The following is an 18617-nucleotide window of genomic DNA, read 5'->3' as shown; positions in this document are numbered from 1 at the left end:
GATCGCACGAAACGATGGAAATAATAACTTAGATGTAAGTTTGATTACTTTTAGATATATTTTTGTTGATTTTATTTATCACTTTGTATAATATATTTAAAGATTTGCTTAAAATAGTCTTTATTTTGCTCTTTGACATGTTCGATGCGGACCCGTTGTCGAAATGTGTGTCCGAGAATTTTATTTTCAATAACATCGCGGGAAATAGTGAATAATTTTTTAATTTATTGATAAAAAATGATAAATTAGAATGGAATACGTATTTCAGACATTGTGAAATATGACAGATTTAATAAATGAATGATATTACAGGTAGATCTAGGTCCATAAAAATATATACTATTTTGACGTGACGTGAGATAAACACATAGGCCTATTGATGATTTGAGATTTGCCGAGCGCGCTCCCCCGCCTCGGCCTCGGTTAAACGGCTCATCGTCTATAACGCCCACCAATTATTTGGACCCCATTGGTAGCGCAATAGCGAGCGATCACTGTATATAGGATGATGACGAGTATCGCTTTGATATAGGTTTATAGTTTGAATGATTCTAACCCCTTCATATTCACGTTTTACCTCTTAAACCTAATTTCCGTCATGGAGAAATCATGAGGATCAACATATTCCTCCGGCTTTAACCATGTTTTGGTTGATATGTGATTTCGCTAAAATTTTGAATAATGATCTATAGCAGTTTATTTGTTTGTAGTTTGGATAACGTTTTGTGCTCTCCTCTCTTTATTACGGTTGTAAGAGAGTATGGGTGTGTCATTCTCCAGTAAATTCCACATATTGAAATAAGATTTACTTTATACAATGTTTAGATAATACCTTAGTAAAGACATGTCAAGTCAAACAAATCGGTCATTATTAATTAAGCCAGTGGTTATATATAACTGACCCGGAACTAGTGTCGATTACTCGAGACAATATTGATACCTAGATGAAAGAATCTTCTACATAGATGGAAGCATCATCTACATAGATTATAGTATCATCTACGTAAGTGTAAGTATCATCTACGTAGATTTAAGTATCTTCTACGTAGACGATACTTTCATGTACGTAGATGATAAAAAAATTTAGACTGTGGAACTAATACGCTATATACATAATACCTGTGTGATCCTACTGGGAGAGCAGGAATATTTTAATGCATTACACTACTTATGAACGTTTCCAAATAACTAACAAACATTACCAAAACATTTTCAAAGTATGTAAAATACCAACAATTAGACAAATCAAACAGATATTCCCTAACATGCTATTTAAAAGAAGGTACAGACCCCCACTTCTTTCGTATTACTAATGTGAATCAACAGAGTCATTTCAACAGATTATGACAGATTAAATACAGTGACATGAAAGAATTGGGTGTTCCTTATCTTCTTTTGAGTAGTATACAATGTGAAATGACAAATTAACAAAATGTTTAAAAAATATAGAAATATCAAATAAAGCCTTTTGGAAAACTTGACTAAACTGGAAAATATTGTAGTGTTACCTTTGTTACCTTACACTTTACTCAACAGTTTAAAAACCAAGAGAGGAGGGCTTCTTCAGTGTGCAGAGTTGTGTCCCTTAGCTTCTTCAGAGTGCAGAGTTGTGTCCCTTCATTACCACACCAAAGGTCCAGTAAACTTACCATATTCGTCGTAATATGTACCCTGAAGGTTTAGAAACTTGAAAAAACAATTTGCTATTAAAACTATACACAAGTTTAATGTGTTTCAGAGATTTTCCAGAATAAAACTAAAAGCACTAAAGCACTTCTTGACCCTTCATCCCTGATATAGGCGCAAGAAGTCGCCCTGATAAGGCTTACAAACAATAAAGAAGTTGTTAACCAAAAGAAATTTCATGGTGCCAGGTTAATTTACCTTGTAAATACAAACTGGTTTCAGGAACTCTCCACAGCTCTCTGAAAGCGCTGACATTATTATACTATTGATATCCTGATATCATATACTGAATCAGCTGGTGCAGACAAGAATAAATGCAATAGAACAAGGGAACTTGTCATTAATATCGAATTCAATACAGGCCTCAAAGTTGTGACAAAAACTAATCTAGTATCATAAATTGAATCATTCTTCGAGTCAAAAGCAACAAAAATCAAGTACAGTTTCAATTAATATACAATTCCATGACTAGTGCAGTAACTTGTACATATTGTAATAGTTATTTGATCAAATGCTTTTGGCTACCTACAATATTGGCTTGACTTCTTGATTTTAACACTGGCTACCTGGAAAAAATACTTGTAGCCATATGGCTACTTGGTAAAAATGTAAACTTTGAGGCCTGCAATATATAATGAATACAATATAAATGCCATGGATATCAAACGTGTGACAAAGAACTGAAATTTTACTGATCACTACATGTAACTAAAATGACAATCTCGTTAATATTAGATCTTAGTTCTTGCTACTGCTAAACAAAGATCTGAGGACATCCCATTACAGGTCACATCAGAAGGACCTTTCATCCAACCAATCACTTGCCAGATCAGAAAAGGGATTTGAAACCAGTCTGCTTTCTGACTGGCTAATATCAACTTCTTGTTCATTTCATTGGTCAGTCAAAGTTCTCAAGGTCGTTCTGACGTGACCCTCAGATCTTTGTTTAGCAGTAGCGAGAACTAGGATCTGATCTTGAAGAGATTGCTATAATGAAAGACTCATGGGATTAGTTTGCTCTTATCATACTCCAATCTATGATAATATAATTTGATTAACATTTACAACATTTGAAGTAACAACAAATGCAATACATATGATGCTAACACCATTAATGTTTGAGGCTTTGTAGAACAAGTACCCGACCGACAACCTTATACCTAAACATATTGGAGATAATATTTAAGAGCAATAGACAAAACTCTTGCAATAAGTAACAAAATATCAAGAACCAACTAAATGCAACACATACTGATATGTTCCTGACAGAAACTAAATACAGGGTGCGTTATCTGAAATCGAAGCCAGGGGGGGGTTTGATAGGAGAGGTCTGTTCACTAGATACTTTTGCATTATCGGAACTAGCATTGAAACCGGGCGGGGGGCCCTTTATATGTATACCTGGTGGTGAATTAATGCCTGGAGGTGGGCCCTGTACCTTGGACATGTTTTCAAGATTTGGAGGGTTACTGTTTTCTTTTGAAGATTCAGAATTTTCATGATAATCCTTAGTACGAGGAAATTCTTTTCTTTCGTACCTTCTGTCGTATCTCCTGTCTTTTTTAAATTCATTGTATACATTCATTCCTTTGTTGCCATCATTTTCTTCATCTTTTGCTCTAGCTCTCCCTCGACCTGACCTTGAATGACCTCCTCGACCTTGACCTCGACCTCTTGAAAAAGTTGTACCAGCTTTAGAACCTTTGTAATCATGATTTGCAGATTTAGGAACATGTATTCTTTCGTCGTCCCAGTTTTCTGTGGTGGATGACCCCTGACCTTTCTGTTTTAGATGTCCTTGACCCTGCCCATCGGAATCAGCCTTACCTCGAGTCCAGTTCCTACCTTGGGAAGGTTTGCTACTATAATATCTATCACCTCTCCAGTTTGCCTTCCCATAACTTCTATTACTATATGTCTGTTCTTCTTCAAACTCTTCTCTCCTCTGACCGTCTTGTCTTGGACCATCTCTCCTTCTATGGTCCTTCCTCTGTTGACTCCTAGGGGCCTTGCCATCACTTTTCTCCACATCAGTCCCTTCGTGGTTCCGGCTCTCAGAATGAGAAGATTTATAAATCCTTTCACCACTCTCAGCATGACCTCTCTCCTGACTTTCATTCTTAAAGGATTCTTCACGATCAGACTCTTGTTTCCCTCTTGTAGCTGAACCACCTAGATCAGTCCTTTCCTCCTCCCAGTTTTCACTGTGATCATTATCTCTGCCCTGAGGGTGTCGTCGGCTCCTGCCGAACCCATCCCCTGCCTCCCTGCTCCAATCTCTCGGACTACTCTTCCTGTACTCCCCATTTTCCATCCTAGTTCTGTCCTTGTAGTTTTGACCTCTTCTTTCAGTTTTAGTTTGTGTTCCCATCCCTGATTCTGATTCAGGGGACACTACTATATCCTCACTTGGTCTTTCTTTACCCAAGGGGATTTCACCATTGTTCACAACACTGTCCATTTCATTAGCATTATTTGAATTCCTATTCCCATTCCTCACAAATCGTTTTCTTGTTGGTTTAGAATGATTTTTTTCAACATTTTCAACTTCATTCAACATCTCAGAATGATCAAAAGCATCCTTTTTCACCTCTGAATGGTCGTTCCTGCCCTTTTCCCTTCTCTCTCTGTCAGTATTTCTCTGATAACCTTCAAATCTTCTTCCATCTCTCTGATCCCTACCTGATCCACCCCTCTGATTCTCTTCTCCATCATTTCTTCTTCTCCATTTATCTCGGTCTCTTCCTCCATAGTATTCTTTTCTTCTCTCTCTACCAAAATTGTTGTCTCTTTCTCTCCGCCCACCATCGTGTGACTTTTTCTCAGAAACATGGGAAGTAACTCTATCCACTTTCTGAGAGTTGTCTCCCCCTTTCTGTTTACTTTCCGTTGTGGAGTTCATGTGTTCACTGTTTGGACTCTTTCTGCCTTGATAGCCACTATTTGGTCTATCTCTCCTTGGATAGCCTTTATATTTTGCAACAATTCTATCATTTTGCCGATGTCGATGATCCGATTTGGTCATTTCAGACTTAGAATCTGCATCTTTGGCTTGCTTCTCGTGTTCATTCTCATCTGTTTTTTCTTTTTCTACTTTGAGGTTTACGACTGTTTCCTGAAAACAAATAGAGACTGATAAATACCTTTGTCAACAGTCAAAAAATCATTCTAGAACTAAATTCAGGGATGAAATTATTTTTTTTCAATGTTAGCCTTGAGTCTGAGGGTATATATGATTTATGCATATATTGCAGTGGTATGAATCCCAAAAGTGACCCTTGATGTAACGAAATGCACAGAATTCCCACCCATGCATATTCACATAATTCGTCATCATCCTTAAAGGAAAAGGAATGCAATGGAAATAGAATCGTAGGCAATCACGTTCCAGACCTATCAGTGAGTGCATGTTGTTTTATGACAAACAAGTGCAAAGTAAGCAATATTACAGCTACATAACAACACACTTTTCTTGCTTTTGTGAGTGGACTGCATAAATATGAAAATATTCAGAATGTTTTGAAGCCAATATTTCATATATCAATGTCATTTGATGAGTGGAGAGCGAGTTGGGTTTAACTAATCCGGACTGATATCGATTTATAGTGCTAGCTCACTGAGATACCATTAATGACGAGTGCCAGCCAAGGTAACAACAAGTAGCATCTCTTCAACCCCGGACCTTCCGCTCTCCGGGCAGACGCTCTACCACTAGCCACGGAGGCGGTCGCTTGATGTAGAAGGAAAGCCTGAGGCGATGCAGATTTTAGACACACACATGGTTGGGTAACCCACAAGCAGGGCTATGATGCTGACAAACCTAGTAACTTAATCGGTTCCAAATGGGATATGAAACCACGATTCTAGGTTTCTGGCGTGCCAAAGGGATGCAACTCTGCACAGCAAGTTAGATGACTAGGTCTCCTGTGCCCCACACCAATTATAAGTGACAACGCACATACATATCATCTCATAGTTGAGGGATGTTTCTTGAATAATCAAAACAATTAAATTATAGGCAGTAAAAACCTAATCACTAGTCAGCATGAAACAAAAAATTAAAAATGTAGACTTATTTCAAGTAACTTCTCCAGTATTCCTACCCTTAAGGGCGATATTCAACAAATAGTACATCTTATGACTTCTTGGGATATGGCGCAAGGGAGATAATAATCAACAATATATAGATCAATAAGCGACTTAAGTCACAACTACGATGACCATTTAAAATGTTCGCTTAGGACAAGTAAACATCCAATGAGGTGAGGTGAGGTGAAATGGGGTTTAACTTCGCGTCCAAGATTATTGCACTTATATAGCGACGTGCATGTACGTGTGTGTGTTTGTGTGGCTGCTTGTACTAGTCCAGACTGATGCCGATTTATAGTTCTAGCTCACTGAGATACCATGCCGCAATTTAACATGAATACCCCACTCAGACACAGTATACTGACTCCGGCCAGTGCTTGTTTTAGCCCCTTAATGCCGAGTGCCAGACAGGGTAACAACAAGTACCATCTTTTAACGTCTTTTGGTATGACGCGGCTTGGGATCGAACCCCGAACCTTCCGCTCTTCGGGCGGACGCTTTACCACGAGACCACAGAGGCGGTCAAACATCCAATGATGTTAGTCTTCATTGACTATGAGCATTTGAGGGCTTTAATTGCATAACCAGTTGCTGCAAATTGAAAACAAAATAAACAGGAACTTCACTAAAACATTGTTAACATTTTATAGTCTTTGTCAAGCAGGACTAGCTACAAACTCTGATTACAAGTGAAATAAGATTTCCACTCATTTCTAATATAGTTCCAAATGTACTTAAGAGTCCGAGTTGTTTTCGAGCTGCTTACCTCATTGACGAGAAATCTGTTCTTCTCTGCCTCCAGGTCAATGATTCCTCCCTTGGCCTTCTGCTTGGCATACAGATCCGCCATGTCCCGCTGCAGCTGCACCATCGCAGACGAGGGAGTGTAATGGACCGCATCAGCATCCGCTGCAGGGGCTTCCTTCAACTCATCAAGGTCGAAGGTTATCTCATCTCGACAAACAGGACACACCACCTGAATGAGGAGAAGTGAGGAAGGAATTCCAGAAAACCAAATAATTTGTCACAAGCTGATTGACTAACATAACAGGATTTGGACAATCTCAGTAAAACCAGATCTGCGTCTCCTTACCGCTAAACAAAGATCTGAGGTCATCCCATTATAAGTCACGTCAGAATGACCTTTCATCATTGTTCATCCGACCAATAAGAGCATTGCTTACCAAATCAGGAAAGTGACAGTTAGAATGTGTTTTCTAATTCTACGACCTCGAAAAGGTTAACACCAGGCATTCCGAACGACTGTTACGGGCTGTACGACTGGTTCTATCATAATCTATTTCTTACTTCAATGGGATAAACATTTAAAACTAAGAGACTTTCCATAGCCAGTGGGAAGTACTGCCATACAATATCGGGCATCTTTTAGACATTCCAGAATGTTCTTTTGCTCAGTTTTCAAATTTTGAATCAAAACCTTTGCCAAAATATTTTAATCTTGAAAGGAAGTCTCCAGTTTGAAACTTGTGCCACATAGCTCGAGAAAACTACTTTCTGATTAGCTAATGTCGACATCTTATTAGTATTTCATTTGTACAGTCAAAAGTCATAAAAGGTTATTCTGACGTGACCTGTAATGGGATGTCCTTAAGATTCTTTAGTAGTGGAATGAGCCCTAAAACATGATTTTTTCCGTAACTGCCTGCTAAGAGCTTCTAGTTTAGAATCCTAGATCAATCCCTGGAAGAAACAAATGTATTTCTAAGTCGAGAGTCCTGGGCCCACTTGCACAAAACGATCTTAGCGCTAAGACTTTTGTAAGCCTATGTTAAAGTATGGGAGTTAAGATCATCTTAGCGCTAAGATTGCTTTGTGCAAGTGGACCCTGGTCCCCTGCCTACCTTGGGTTGTGGGCGCTCGTTGTTGAGATGCATGACCTTGACATCAGGTTCTTGTGTGAGGGCGTGTTCCACGTATCTGGCCAGACAGGCCATGTGAAAGTAGTGGTAGCAGTCAGTGCGTGTAAACATGTCCCCCTCGTGGAAGTGCTCCATGCACACAACACAAGGGCACCTCGGGATATTGCCTTCCGTCAGGATCTCCTTGGCCATCTGGACATTGGGACATGATTTTATCAGAGATCTATTTGATAGGCGACACTTGGATATAGTCTGGATGTACAACGATACAGCAACGAAAATCTGGGTACAAGTCTGTACATCGATTTGTACCCAGGGTACATTGTGATGGTAATAGTCTGGGTATACAACGAAAATCTGGGTACAAGTCAGTACATCGTTTTGTACCCAGGGTACATTGTGATAGTTATAGTCTGGGTATACAACGATACAGCAACGAAAATCTGGGTACAAGTCAGTACATCGTTTTGTACCCAGGGTACATTGTGATAGTTATAGTCTGGGTATACAACGATACAGCAACGAAAATCTGGGTACAAGTCAGTACATCGTTTTGTACCCAGGGTACATTGTGATGATAAACTCACCGAGAGTTTGTTTGTTTGTTTGTTTGTTGTTTAAAGCAGCACTCAGCAATATTCCAGCTACATGATTACAGCCTGTAAATACTCAAGTCTGGACAAGACAATCCGGGGATTGACATCATGAGCATCGATCCATGCAATTGGGATACGATGACATGCATCGACCAAGTCAGTGAGCCTGACCACCCAATCCCGTTAGTCGCCTCTTATGACAAGCATAGGTTGCTGGGGAATCATATTCCTACCCAGAATGCCCATGGGTGTGTCACACATATGAATGTGGCTGGTGTGTACAACATTTTTACATTCTAAGTGACCGAGTGCCCACCTCAATAAGTTCATACAACATGGCTCCACCTGTCCTTTCTTCAGCCAGGTCATGCATGTCCTCCTGTAGTCTGGAGTAGACAACATCATTTCAGCATCATCTACATCTTCAATAACTTCTAATAATCAGGGATGTGAGCAGGTTTTCCCAAGAAAAGAGGAAAAGTCTAGGGGTGTCTGGGGGCATGCCCCCCCCCCATAAATTTTTTAAACATTTGATTGCATTTTACGCAATTTTGTGCAGTTTGGACAACATTCACACCAAGAAATGTAATTAAATTAAGTCAATGGCAAAAGTAAGCAAGTCAAATAAACAAAGATGGCAGATGCAGTAAAATTTCGAAGTTAAATCAGTACTTTTAAAAAATCGGACATAGCTTCCGTGCACACGGCTACCCGCCAGATCTGGGAGCAATACTGCCATAAACTTCAACCTCCATCCCCCAGACACAAGGACAACTGTCGCAAGTGTGCAATGTCTGCACCTTTTCTCCCATTACTAATTATCATATCTCACCAATCGATCGGCCGTTACATAAATCTGCACTTTTCAGCTACATCTATGGGGAACAACTAAATAGACACTTCCCTCTTAAAAATAATTACGACATCATCAAGTTGCGAGCTCATGTTCGAATCTCCAGCCTGAATTTCTTTGTTTTTCTCATTTAATTTAGTAGCAATAACGTAGAAGTCCCATTCTGCTTTAAAATTCTTCCAGTTAGTGGAAACATCACCCGTAAGTTTCATTTCTTGCGGTGCAGGAATGTGTTACGACGCCATTATGGAATCAACGTGTTCTCAACAACAAACTCTTGATAAGAGTTTGAAAGTTCTAAATATCTGCAATGTCAGGCGTTTACCGTGCTTTTAAAGTTCATCAACGGAATCAGCCACTTCTGACACCATGTTTCACTTGATCAATCAGCGTCAAGATACTTAATATCAGCTTGATTGATTAATAAAAATCAAAAACTAAGTCTTCATTTGACTCATGTATTCAGAAACATGCTACATCCGGTTACAACGCATTACGTCACAGGAAGGTAATTCCCGTGCTATATATAGATTGTATAAGGGAATTCCACATGCACCAACAAACATCATCAAGTTGCGAGCTCATGTTCGAATCTCCAGGATGATGTCATGATAGAACAATTCAAAATCTGACATAATCATGATAATCAGAACCACAACATTTGTTTTAGCCCCGGAAATAAAACAACTGGTGCCATCATTTCTATCAAACAACTGGAGGAATAGAAGAGTCAAGAACAAAGAGCCATCAGATTTACATGTTAAGCCAGCAGTAGAAACTATCGTTTTCAGTCCACTAGTCCTTATAATGATAACATATAGCAAAGCCCATAAAAATGGCAAATTTATCGTCCCTTTGACGCCTTAACTATTGGGCAGTTTGCCAAACTACAGCATTAGTGCCAATTTCTGACAGTTTACCATGTGAAAGCAGTAACGCTGTAACACTGAGTAAGCTCCTCCGTTTGTAAATTCTCTAAGCATCAAGGGCACTTATTATGGCAAATATGGTACATCATCTACTAGAAATGTGTGGTATGGAGAAAATACCAACACAAAGAATGTTCACACAAAGTACCATTGTTGGAAATCAAACCCTGATCTCTAAACAGAAACTTCCAGACATCTTCCCATCCTTCTTCTATAATATTTACCTCTGAACTTCCTCTTCAGCAAGGCCTCTTGGATTCTTGATGATGATTTCTGGAACTTCATCTGGATACTGAAAGTTAGTGAAACAGTGCATTACAGTGCATAGAACAGTACACAACAACTGGACACTAGGATGAAACTAATTATGGTGATCTTCATGTATCAAGTTTATTTATCAATGTACCGGGTATATTGACCTTGATGGCATCTTTTCACCGCAAGGTATTCACTTAATCTTAGTCTGGTTTCATATCGGTTTATTTTCTAGGACATTTACTGATCGTTTTTTGTTTTTTTTGTTTCACCCCGCACTCAGCAATATTCCAGCTATATGACGGCGGTCTGTAAATAATCGAGTCTGGACCAGACAATCCATTATAAGCATCGATCCACACAATTGGGATACAATGACATGCATCAACCAAGTCAGCGAGCCTGACCCCCTGATCCCATTAGTCGTCTCTTACGACAAGCATGGTCGCCTTTTATGTCAAGCATGGGTTGCTGAAGACCTATTCTACCCCGGATCTTCACAGGTACATTGACTGATTGTCGTCCAAAAAGGCCTCAAGATATTTTTCAAATTTGGTAATCATGGAAAACATAAAGAAGAATCAAATCATGAAAATATCTTATGGACATTTATCTCAAGCAAACACTGATAGGTTGCATGAAATGTCATAGCTGTTTTCAAGGGTTTTAATTAGCCCCTTCGTCACATGTCAAATTGACACACCGCAAAATATAAATACATATTTAATCACTGTTAATTGGTGTCTTTTTGACCATGCATGGATTAAATACAAAAAACTTAGGGCTTCAAAATTTTGAGTTGTTGCATTGGGTATGAGGTTGGGTCAATCCAAATGTTGTTTGTTTGTTTGCTTGTTTAACGCCTCACTCAGCAATATTCCAGCTAAATCACGGAGGCCTGGAAACAATCGGGTCTGATCAGCCAATCCAGTGATGGATATTGTGAGAAACTATCCACACTGTTGATAAGATTAAAAGTACAGGATTCCTGAACCAGTAACCATGGTAACCTGTTTGTAAGGTTACCCATGAAATATGAAAACTCTTACAGTTTCGGAGAGCTTGAAGACAAGGGTCATGCAAACGAACTGTTTGGTGACATCGTCCCCTGTTGCAGGGTGCAGATTGAGATGCAGTACTGATGGCTGACCACTGAAATACAGAACACAGATATCACAGAATTTTCCCCTCAATACAACAAACATGACAGGGCTCTATTTAACTAGATGAACATGCACCCGTGCAACCAATTATTGAAATGTGCAACCAATTATTGAAATGTGCAACCAATTATTGAAATGTGCAACCTAATATTTATGTCCACATGTACCAAGTGCATGTAAATAAAATTCAGATCTGTGCCTGACTAACTCTTATGTACATTTCCACACAAAAACGATCTTTGAACACTCTCAATATCGCTAAAGTTTATTTACCATACTACATCACTAATACCTGTTTTACATGTAATTTGTCATCTTTTATCGGGCTTGACAAAATCAAACAGTGGGAACTTCAAGATTATGTGCACTTGTTCCAAGACCATTACGTTTTATAATCATCACAGAGCTGAGATCATATTTATTTAAAATAAAGATATGTAAACCTGTCGAAACAAACATGATCTCGGCTCTCTGATGACTCTACACACCCAGGTTGCACCCTGGTCCCATCAATTTATCAAAATAAAAATAAAAATACTTAAACCAGTATAATTTTGATAAATTGATGGGCCCAAGGTGCAATCTGGGTTTGTCTGGTGCAACTAGGTTTTCATGACAACATGCACTTGGTGCAAGTTAAATCAAGTTCCTTAAATCGGGCCCCACATGATCATTATGTTAAACACAACCATATATGGATAGTTTGGGACTGTTCATTGACGTCTTTATCCCTAAGGACCAACCATTTAAATTTTTACAGAGGAGGGCCTCTATTTCATAGGGACAGATTATTTTTTCGGACTCTTCTAGACAAACAATTGCAGGGTTTTTATGTGCCGACGAAATGTACATCCAGGAAAGCACAATTATATTCTTTGTACCAAATTCTTGACAAGAAACATATGGTCCTGTAATTAAAGTAACTATCGCATGTTACGTTACAGTATACTGCACCATTTAATTAATTTACCATTGTTTACAGGATCCCCATATTTCCTGCAAGGTCCCTTGAAAATAATTATTGAGGTCCCCTGTATTAAATTCCAAACCACACAGTTTGCAGGTCATTTCTAGACCCAAAATATGGTGTCCAACACTAATCTAAATTTAGAATAGAAGCAAATACTGTATTCGACATGATAAGCGCCCAGGGCGCTCTCAAAATTAGAAATATAATTATTAGAATATAATTTTGGTGAGAAAAAAAACAGAGTCGAAAGATTGTAAATTTTGTGGTTTATGCTGACAGCCTGAAATGATATATGTGTATTATACACGATAGATATATTATTCAAGAAATAAATTGCCCATAATTAAGGGTGCATATAAAACGTGTGCGTATTATACACGAATAAATAAGTCTTGTGTAACATTTATCAATCGTAAAGGGTGCTAATTGGGATTGTTCACTAGCCAATATATTAGCAAATATCGCTGCGGGCGCTTATTGGAGCAGGGCGCTTATAACGTCAAATACGGTACTTTACATTGTGAGTTCTGGCGATGCAAAGATGTTTGGCTGTTTGAATCATGAAAATAAATAACTAAATTGTTGTTTGCATGTTACATATTCTGGTAAGCATGGTAGGAAATACACTCAAAGTTCAGTGCATCAATGGTTGATTTTCCAACATGGAAATCCCCATAAAAACATAATCATGATAATATGCATCTTCCCGAGGCAAGTGCGTTAACTGACTATATAAGTCCAGTTTTCTAAATCTTTTCATGTTGTTAATCGACGTACTAACATGATTTGATACAATTGGCAAAGTTTTATCACAATATAGATCTTGATAATCGATCAGATCGTCTTGACTGGACGCCGCCGTTTTGTTTGAAGCAAATGGAAGTGATATGAGAGATGGAATCTGATTGGTCAATGGGAGAGGCTAAAAGGGACATAACTCATAATAGCCACTGGTGGCGCTACGATCGAGCCCAGGAATTCCAGCCTAGTTCGGCAAGGGTGGAAACTGGACTTTTAAAGTCAGTTAACTCCCTTGCCTCGGGAAGATGGATAATATGTAGAACACTAAAAAGGTACGAGAAGGAAATACCATAACAAACCAAAATCATGATATCAAAAGGAAATTTTGGAAAACGCAGTGAAAAACACCAACACTGAAACAAATAGTCAAATTATGAAAGTGAGTGAGTGAGTGAGTGAGTGAGTGAGTGAGTGAGTGAGTGAGTGAGTGAGTGAGTGAGTGAGTGAGTGAGTGAGTGAGTGAGTGAGTGAGTGAGTGTGAGTTGGGGTTAACAGCACTTTTAACAGTATTCCAGTCATATCAATGCAAGTAAAGCCTGAAGTGATGAAAGTCTCTTAACCACTTTTGTGAAACCCACAAGCATGAGAATGGTGCTGACCTAGAAACATAATCAGGGCAAACCAGGACTCGAACCCACAATCGTAGGTTTCTGGGCTGCCCAGGGGACACAACTCTTCACAGCAAATTGCCCCCATGTCATAATGACTAACATGATTACATAGTTTAAAACCTCTCCTGTGTGTCTATCCCATCTCACCTTTCACCATCGTCAATCGTCAGTTCATGGATGTAGATAGCTCTCAGGACATCAAGCTCTTCCTGCAGGACGCTGCAAATCAAATGCTAATCATACAGAATATGGAAACTAGCATTGGGAATCGGATTAGAGTTTGTCAGAAATTGCTTATAACACTGTGAAATATGTTCTATACTGGAAAGGTAAAAAGATCAATTTTTTAATCATGTGACACAATGGGAGACGAGTAAGTTGGACTCAAGTCATTCCAAACCCAAATTGTTTATCTGTAAACACAAATAATAAGATGTGCAGACAATTAAGCAGTAGATAGTTAAACTAATTACACACAGATAGTCTCTGTTTGGCCATAGGTAGGCCGTCTCATGTACATGTTACGTCTGTGTCTCTTATCTTAGCATAAATGAAATTTCATTCGGTTGAACAGAGTGAATTAGACTGAAATTAATTTCTCCTGAAGGTAAAGCCAGTTATAAAGGGAGGTTATTCACGGTAGAGGGCGCAACCATGAGAGGTATATATAGGAATTGTAAAGCTTGGGTAGTTCAATCGCTCCTGGGGTGTCGCCGTCACAGGGCGGTCTGTTTATTTTATGTTTATGTCCTGTGCATTATGGTTATAATCATTTTCTCTTGTCAGGTGTTGGCAGTCTTGCTGCAAGACAAATGTCGTCACAGTGACGAGGATGGTTTCGTGCCACAAAGCATGGATGGTACCTGGTACATGCATGTATCTTACAGTAAGATGTTACAGTGTCGGTGACTAGCGTGGTTCTGAAATTATATGGATCAAGGCTAGTGATGCTACTGGGTTTGTAAAAGGAAATTTCAGTGCAGAGTAAATGCCTTGGCGAGTGCCACAGGGGAAGCCACATGTGTGTTTGTTGTTTATATCTGGCTTGACGAGGTTTCGGAAGAGAACATCTAAACATTGGCCAAAAATGGACAGCAGGGCCCTGTCCCACAAAGCGATCTTAGCACAAACTCCCAAACTTTAACAGAGGCTTATAATCACCAATGTGCTAATATTGCTTTGTGGAGCACAGTTCCGCTCTGAGCAATTGCTATTTCTATCGGTCATTTCCAACCCGCACATTATCAGAGCTCCACATAACTTTTTGAGCAATTGAGTTTTTACTCTAGGGTTTCTATTTTAATTGGGTTATTACATTTTTCATTGGGTAACCACTTTTCACTCATCCATGGTGATGTCAGGTAAATCAATACTTTTTTTACTGAATTTTTAGTTTCAAGGTAGAAAAAGTGACTGTCATACATGTATGCGCACAAATGTCAATACTCAGGACTGACCACTAGGTACCGTGCCGACACATCAATCCGTGGTACTCACCAATCCGTGGTATTTTTTTTTGACGTCATTTCTCGCGCACCTCGCACGGATTTGCACCCCCTAGCGATTGTTTACATTGACAACTCGATCGTGACAGCTCTGAGCGAAAAATGTTCAGAATTGCATCTATTTGCGTAAGTACAGCTTTATATTACGATAAACTAACTAAAACTAACCTTCTGCACGTAATGCACTTTTTGTACCATTATAAAAAATGAGATCGTAAAAAATATTCAACACGTAAGTTCAGCAAGAGAAGTTCGTCTGCTAGCTGATGTAAACAGTAATGTGTATCACATGACTACTAAGGGGAATACCCGCTCAATTTTTAAAACTATGGAAGCTGAGTAGGGCCATATCTTATATCGTTTATCGTGGTTTGTAGGATAATCCTGCGAGACGCAAACGACAGTACCGGCCTTATAGTCCAACACAACTGAAAGAAGCCTATCTGGAAGTAGTTGAACGAGGTTCTTCTGTCTACAAAGCAGCCAGGAAGTACTCTGTGCCTGACCAGACTCTGAGGGACAGAACTAAGGCATTACTTCCCCAGAATGTTTGTCCTCTGGACCAGGGCCATTATTTTCCCAAGAAGAAGAAGCACGCCTTGTCGACCACATAAAGCTTATGGCCTCAGTAGGGTATGGATATACCTGGGCGCAGGTTATCTGTCTTGGAACTGACTATGCCATAAATCTCAAGAAACGTAGTAATTATTCCAAATCACTATCACTGCAGTGGTTTTATGGGTTGATGGGAAGATGGCCTGAACTGAAGTTGCGACGACCAAGGGGATTGTCTCAACTACGAGCCATTGCCACATCTGAGGAGAGCATTAACAAGTATTTTTCTCAACTTGAAGCAGTTCTTGACAAGTATGACCTAAAGTCAAGCCCGAAGCTGATCTACAACGTCGATGAGAAGGGAATTAATCTCACACATTCTTCACCGCAAATCGTTGGATCTGCAGACGAAGTTCCAAATGAAATCTGCCCAGAGAAATCCTCTACAGTTACTGTTTTGGGATGCGGCAATGCATTGGGTCAGAAGATTCCACCTTTTTTCATTTTTCCTGGTTCACACATGCGCGATGACCTCTTAGATGGTTCGACAGTTGGAACTTGTGGAACTGTTAGCGAGACGGGATGGTCCAATACAGACATATTTCAGCGATGGTTGACAAGCCATTTTGTGAAATATGCCAAAGTCGGAGGTGACAAGAAAACTCTGCTGCTATATGACGGCCACAGGTCTCACATCACCCCTCATCTGATAGATTACGCTGTTGACCAGGGGATAATCCTGTTTGTTCTACCACCTCACACAAGCCATGTTCTCCAGCCGATGGATGTTGGGTGCTTTGGGCCTTTCACCAAGATTTTCAGTTCAGAATGTAGGAAATGGCAGCGGTCAAATTCTGGAACAGTTAACCGATATAGCGTCTGTTCTTTGGCCTGTAAGGCATACGAGATTTCTCTGTCTGCCAGTAACTTGCACAGTGCTTTCAGGAAATGTGGTATTTATCCATTTGACCCAACGGCAATTGACAAGTCATTCCTGAAGCCATCTACGTTTGCCAATCAACAGTTGGAAAAAGCTGCAGAAATTTCAGTTACATATCCTGACATCGTTGAACAGCCCTCAGATTCAAAATTTTTTGAAGATCATCTTCCTGTTATTACCATTAAAAAATCGAAGCCCAGACGTTCTATCCATAAGATCGTTGGTGGACAAGCAATTACGGAACCAGATATATCATGTCAAGTCACGGCTTACATCAACCAGTCCAAACAGTCAACAAACGGAGGAAGCAAGGCATCAAAATCAACTGCGAAGCCAAAGACAACTAAACCAACTACCACGTCTACCAGCAAGGATAAGCAGGACATTATGTCATCCCAACAACCTGGACCATCTGGGATTGATAAGCTCCTTATCTCAAGCGACGACCAATCAGATTTTGAATCTAACAACGATGATGACAAAAAGTGTTGTGTATGCGGAAAGTTTCAGCCAGATGAACTGAGACGATGTCCACATGTTGAATTCACTAAGTGGGGACAGTGCATGCATTGAAATTGTGAACACTGGGTGCATTTAAAATACTGTTGTGACATCTCCTTTCATCGACAACATGATGTGTTTTTCTGTCCGTGTCACGGTCTACCTTGCAGACACCAAGAAGAATAACGAAATTTGTGATGACCATGATCAAAAACTAAATAATCTGAAAATTTGTGATCAGTGGCAGTTATTTCATATTTCATAATTCAGTACAGTGTTATCTGCATTTTGTTACGTTTGGAAGTGCCTTGGGAACATTACTTTCGATTCCAAAGAACTTTGACATTGTGGCGTGTGCTAACCACCCGTAGCTTGACCCGATGAACTTTACCACGGAAACATATGACGTCACTACATGTTGTGTAAAAATGGCCGCTATTGTACAGCAGCCGATACGGAGGCATTTGTGGACAAAATGATGTTTCCTTGTAATTAAATGGTGTAAAGGCGAGTGTTCTTACGATTTATTTCACATTTATTGCTTGTCGAAGTCAGCGGGTTGGTTTATCGTAATGCTATTCTTAATACCACGGAAACACGTGTCGCGAGGCTATATGAGTACTTATATTTGTGCTAGCACCAACACTGTGGTAAAGTGTAGGCTAATTAACGTTTGGACTTAATTGGAATTGGTGCTCTCAGTAAGGGGTAAAATACCCCAAAAGAAATACCCTAATTAACGCACGACAGCATCTCACTAACGGCCTTTATTTCAATGTCCTCATTTGAACAGACTGTGGCGAGAAGCATACGTCATCAAAACATTGACTTAAAATTCATTTGAGTAAACATCAAAACAGTTCCCTTGTTGTCAGCCTGCATCAGAATCACGTCTGACGATGTTATACTTTTACCCTATCATGAACCAGCAAATAGTCAAAACAACAGTCAACATGAACGCCGAATCAGCTGTGGATTGCATAAGACTTTGAAACCTACTTTGAAGACGTTGAAGGTGAAAGTCTTTTCATTTACCCATATTTGAACATATCTGACATAAATATACTTCGCAGATATTTTCCATTATAAAACACACGCTTCGACATATATAATAAAGAGCTATGTTATTCTAAATGCTTGTTAAATCAAGATTGCTGACCTGTCTGGACCGATGCTGTCACTGCGAGCTGCCATGTTTACGATCTGCAGTAACTATCCGACTGACGTTTCTTGGTCCTATTTGTGATCCCCAGTTCTAATAAAAAATAATATCCCCCTAAATT

At 39.4% G+C, this 18617-nt stretch overlaps 1 protein-coding gene across 1 annotated transcript; it reads right to left on the bottom strand.

The window, feature by feature from the left end:
* Positions 1–385: 385 nt before the first annotated feature.
* Positions 386–18528, bottom strand: LOC124138696 (zinc finger CCCH domain-containing protein 13-like). The gene is made up of 8 exons (XM_046505490.2): positions 18494–18528; positions 13981–14052; positions 11338–11440; positions 10258–10325; positions 8568–8637; positions 7638–7847; positions 6542–6751; positions 386–4801 (listed from the first exon to the last, which is right to left on the bottom strand). Exons 1-8 carry the CDS (start codon positions 18526–18528, stop codon positions 2975–2977), a joined length of 2595 nt encoding a protein of 864 aa, XP_046361446.2. The 3' UTR covers positions 386–2974.
* Between the last annotated feature and the right edge of the window lie 89 nt (positions 18529–18617).

Source organism: Haliotis rufescens, unplaced genomic scaffold, assembly GCF_023055435.1.
Source record: "Haliotis rufescens isolate VD_foot unplaced genomic scaffold, xgHalRufe1.0.p SCAF_15, whole genome shotgun sequence".
Taxonomy (NCBI): Eukaryota; Metazoa; Mollusca; class Gastropoda; order Lepetellida; family Haliotidae; genus Haliotis; species Haliotis rufescens.
This window is presented reverse-complemented; position numbering and strand designations above follow the sequence as displayed.

Excerpts from the sequence above, each read along its gene's own strand:
- LOC124138696 (XM_046505490.2), bottom strand. The coding sequence starts at position 18,528 with ATGGCAGCTCGCAGTGACAGCATCGGTCCAGACAG. Across the intron at positions 8,638-10,257 it reads GCTGAAGAGGAAGTTCAGAG|ACTACAGGAGGACATGCATG; the intron begins GTAAATATTATA and ends TGTCTACTCCAG. Across the intron at positions 4,802-6,541 it reads ACAGATTTCTCGTCAATGAG|GAAACAGTCGTAAACCTCAA; the intron begins GTAAGCAGCTCG and ends ATTTGTTTTCAG.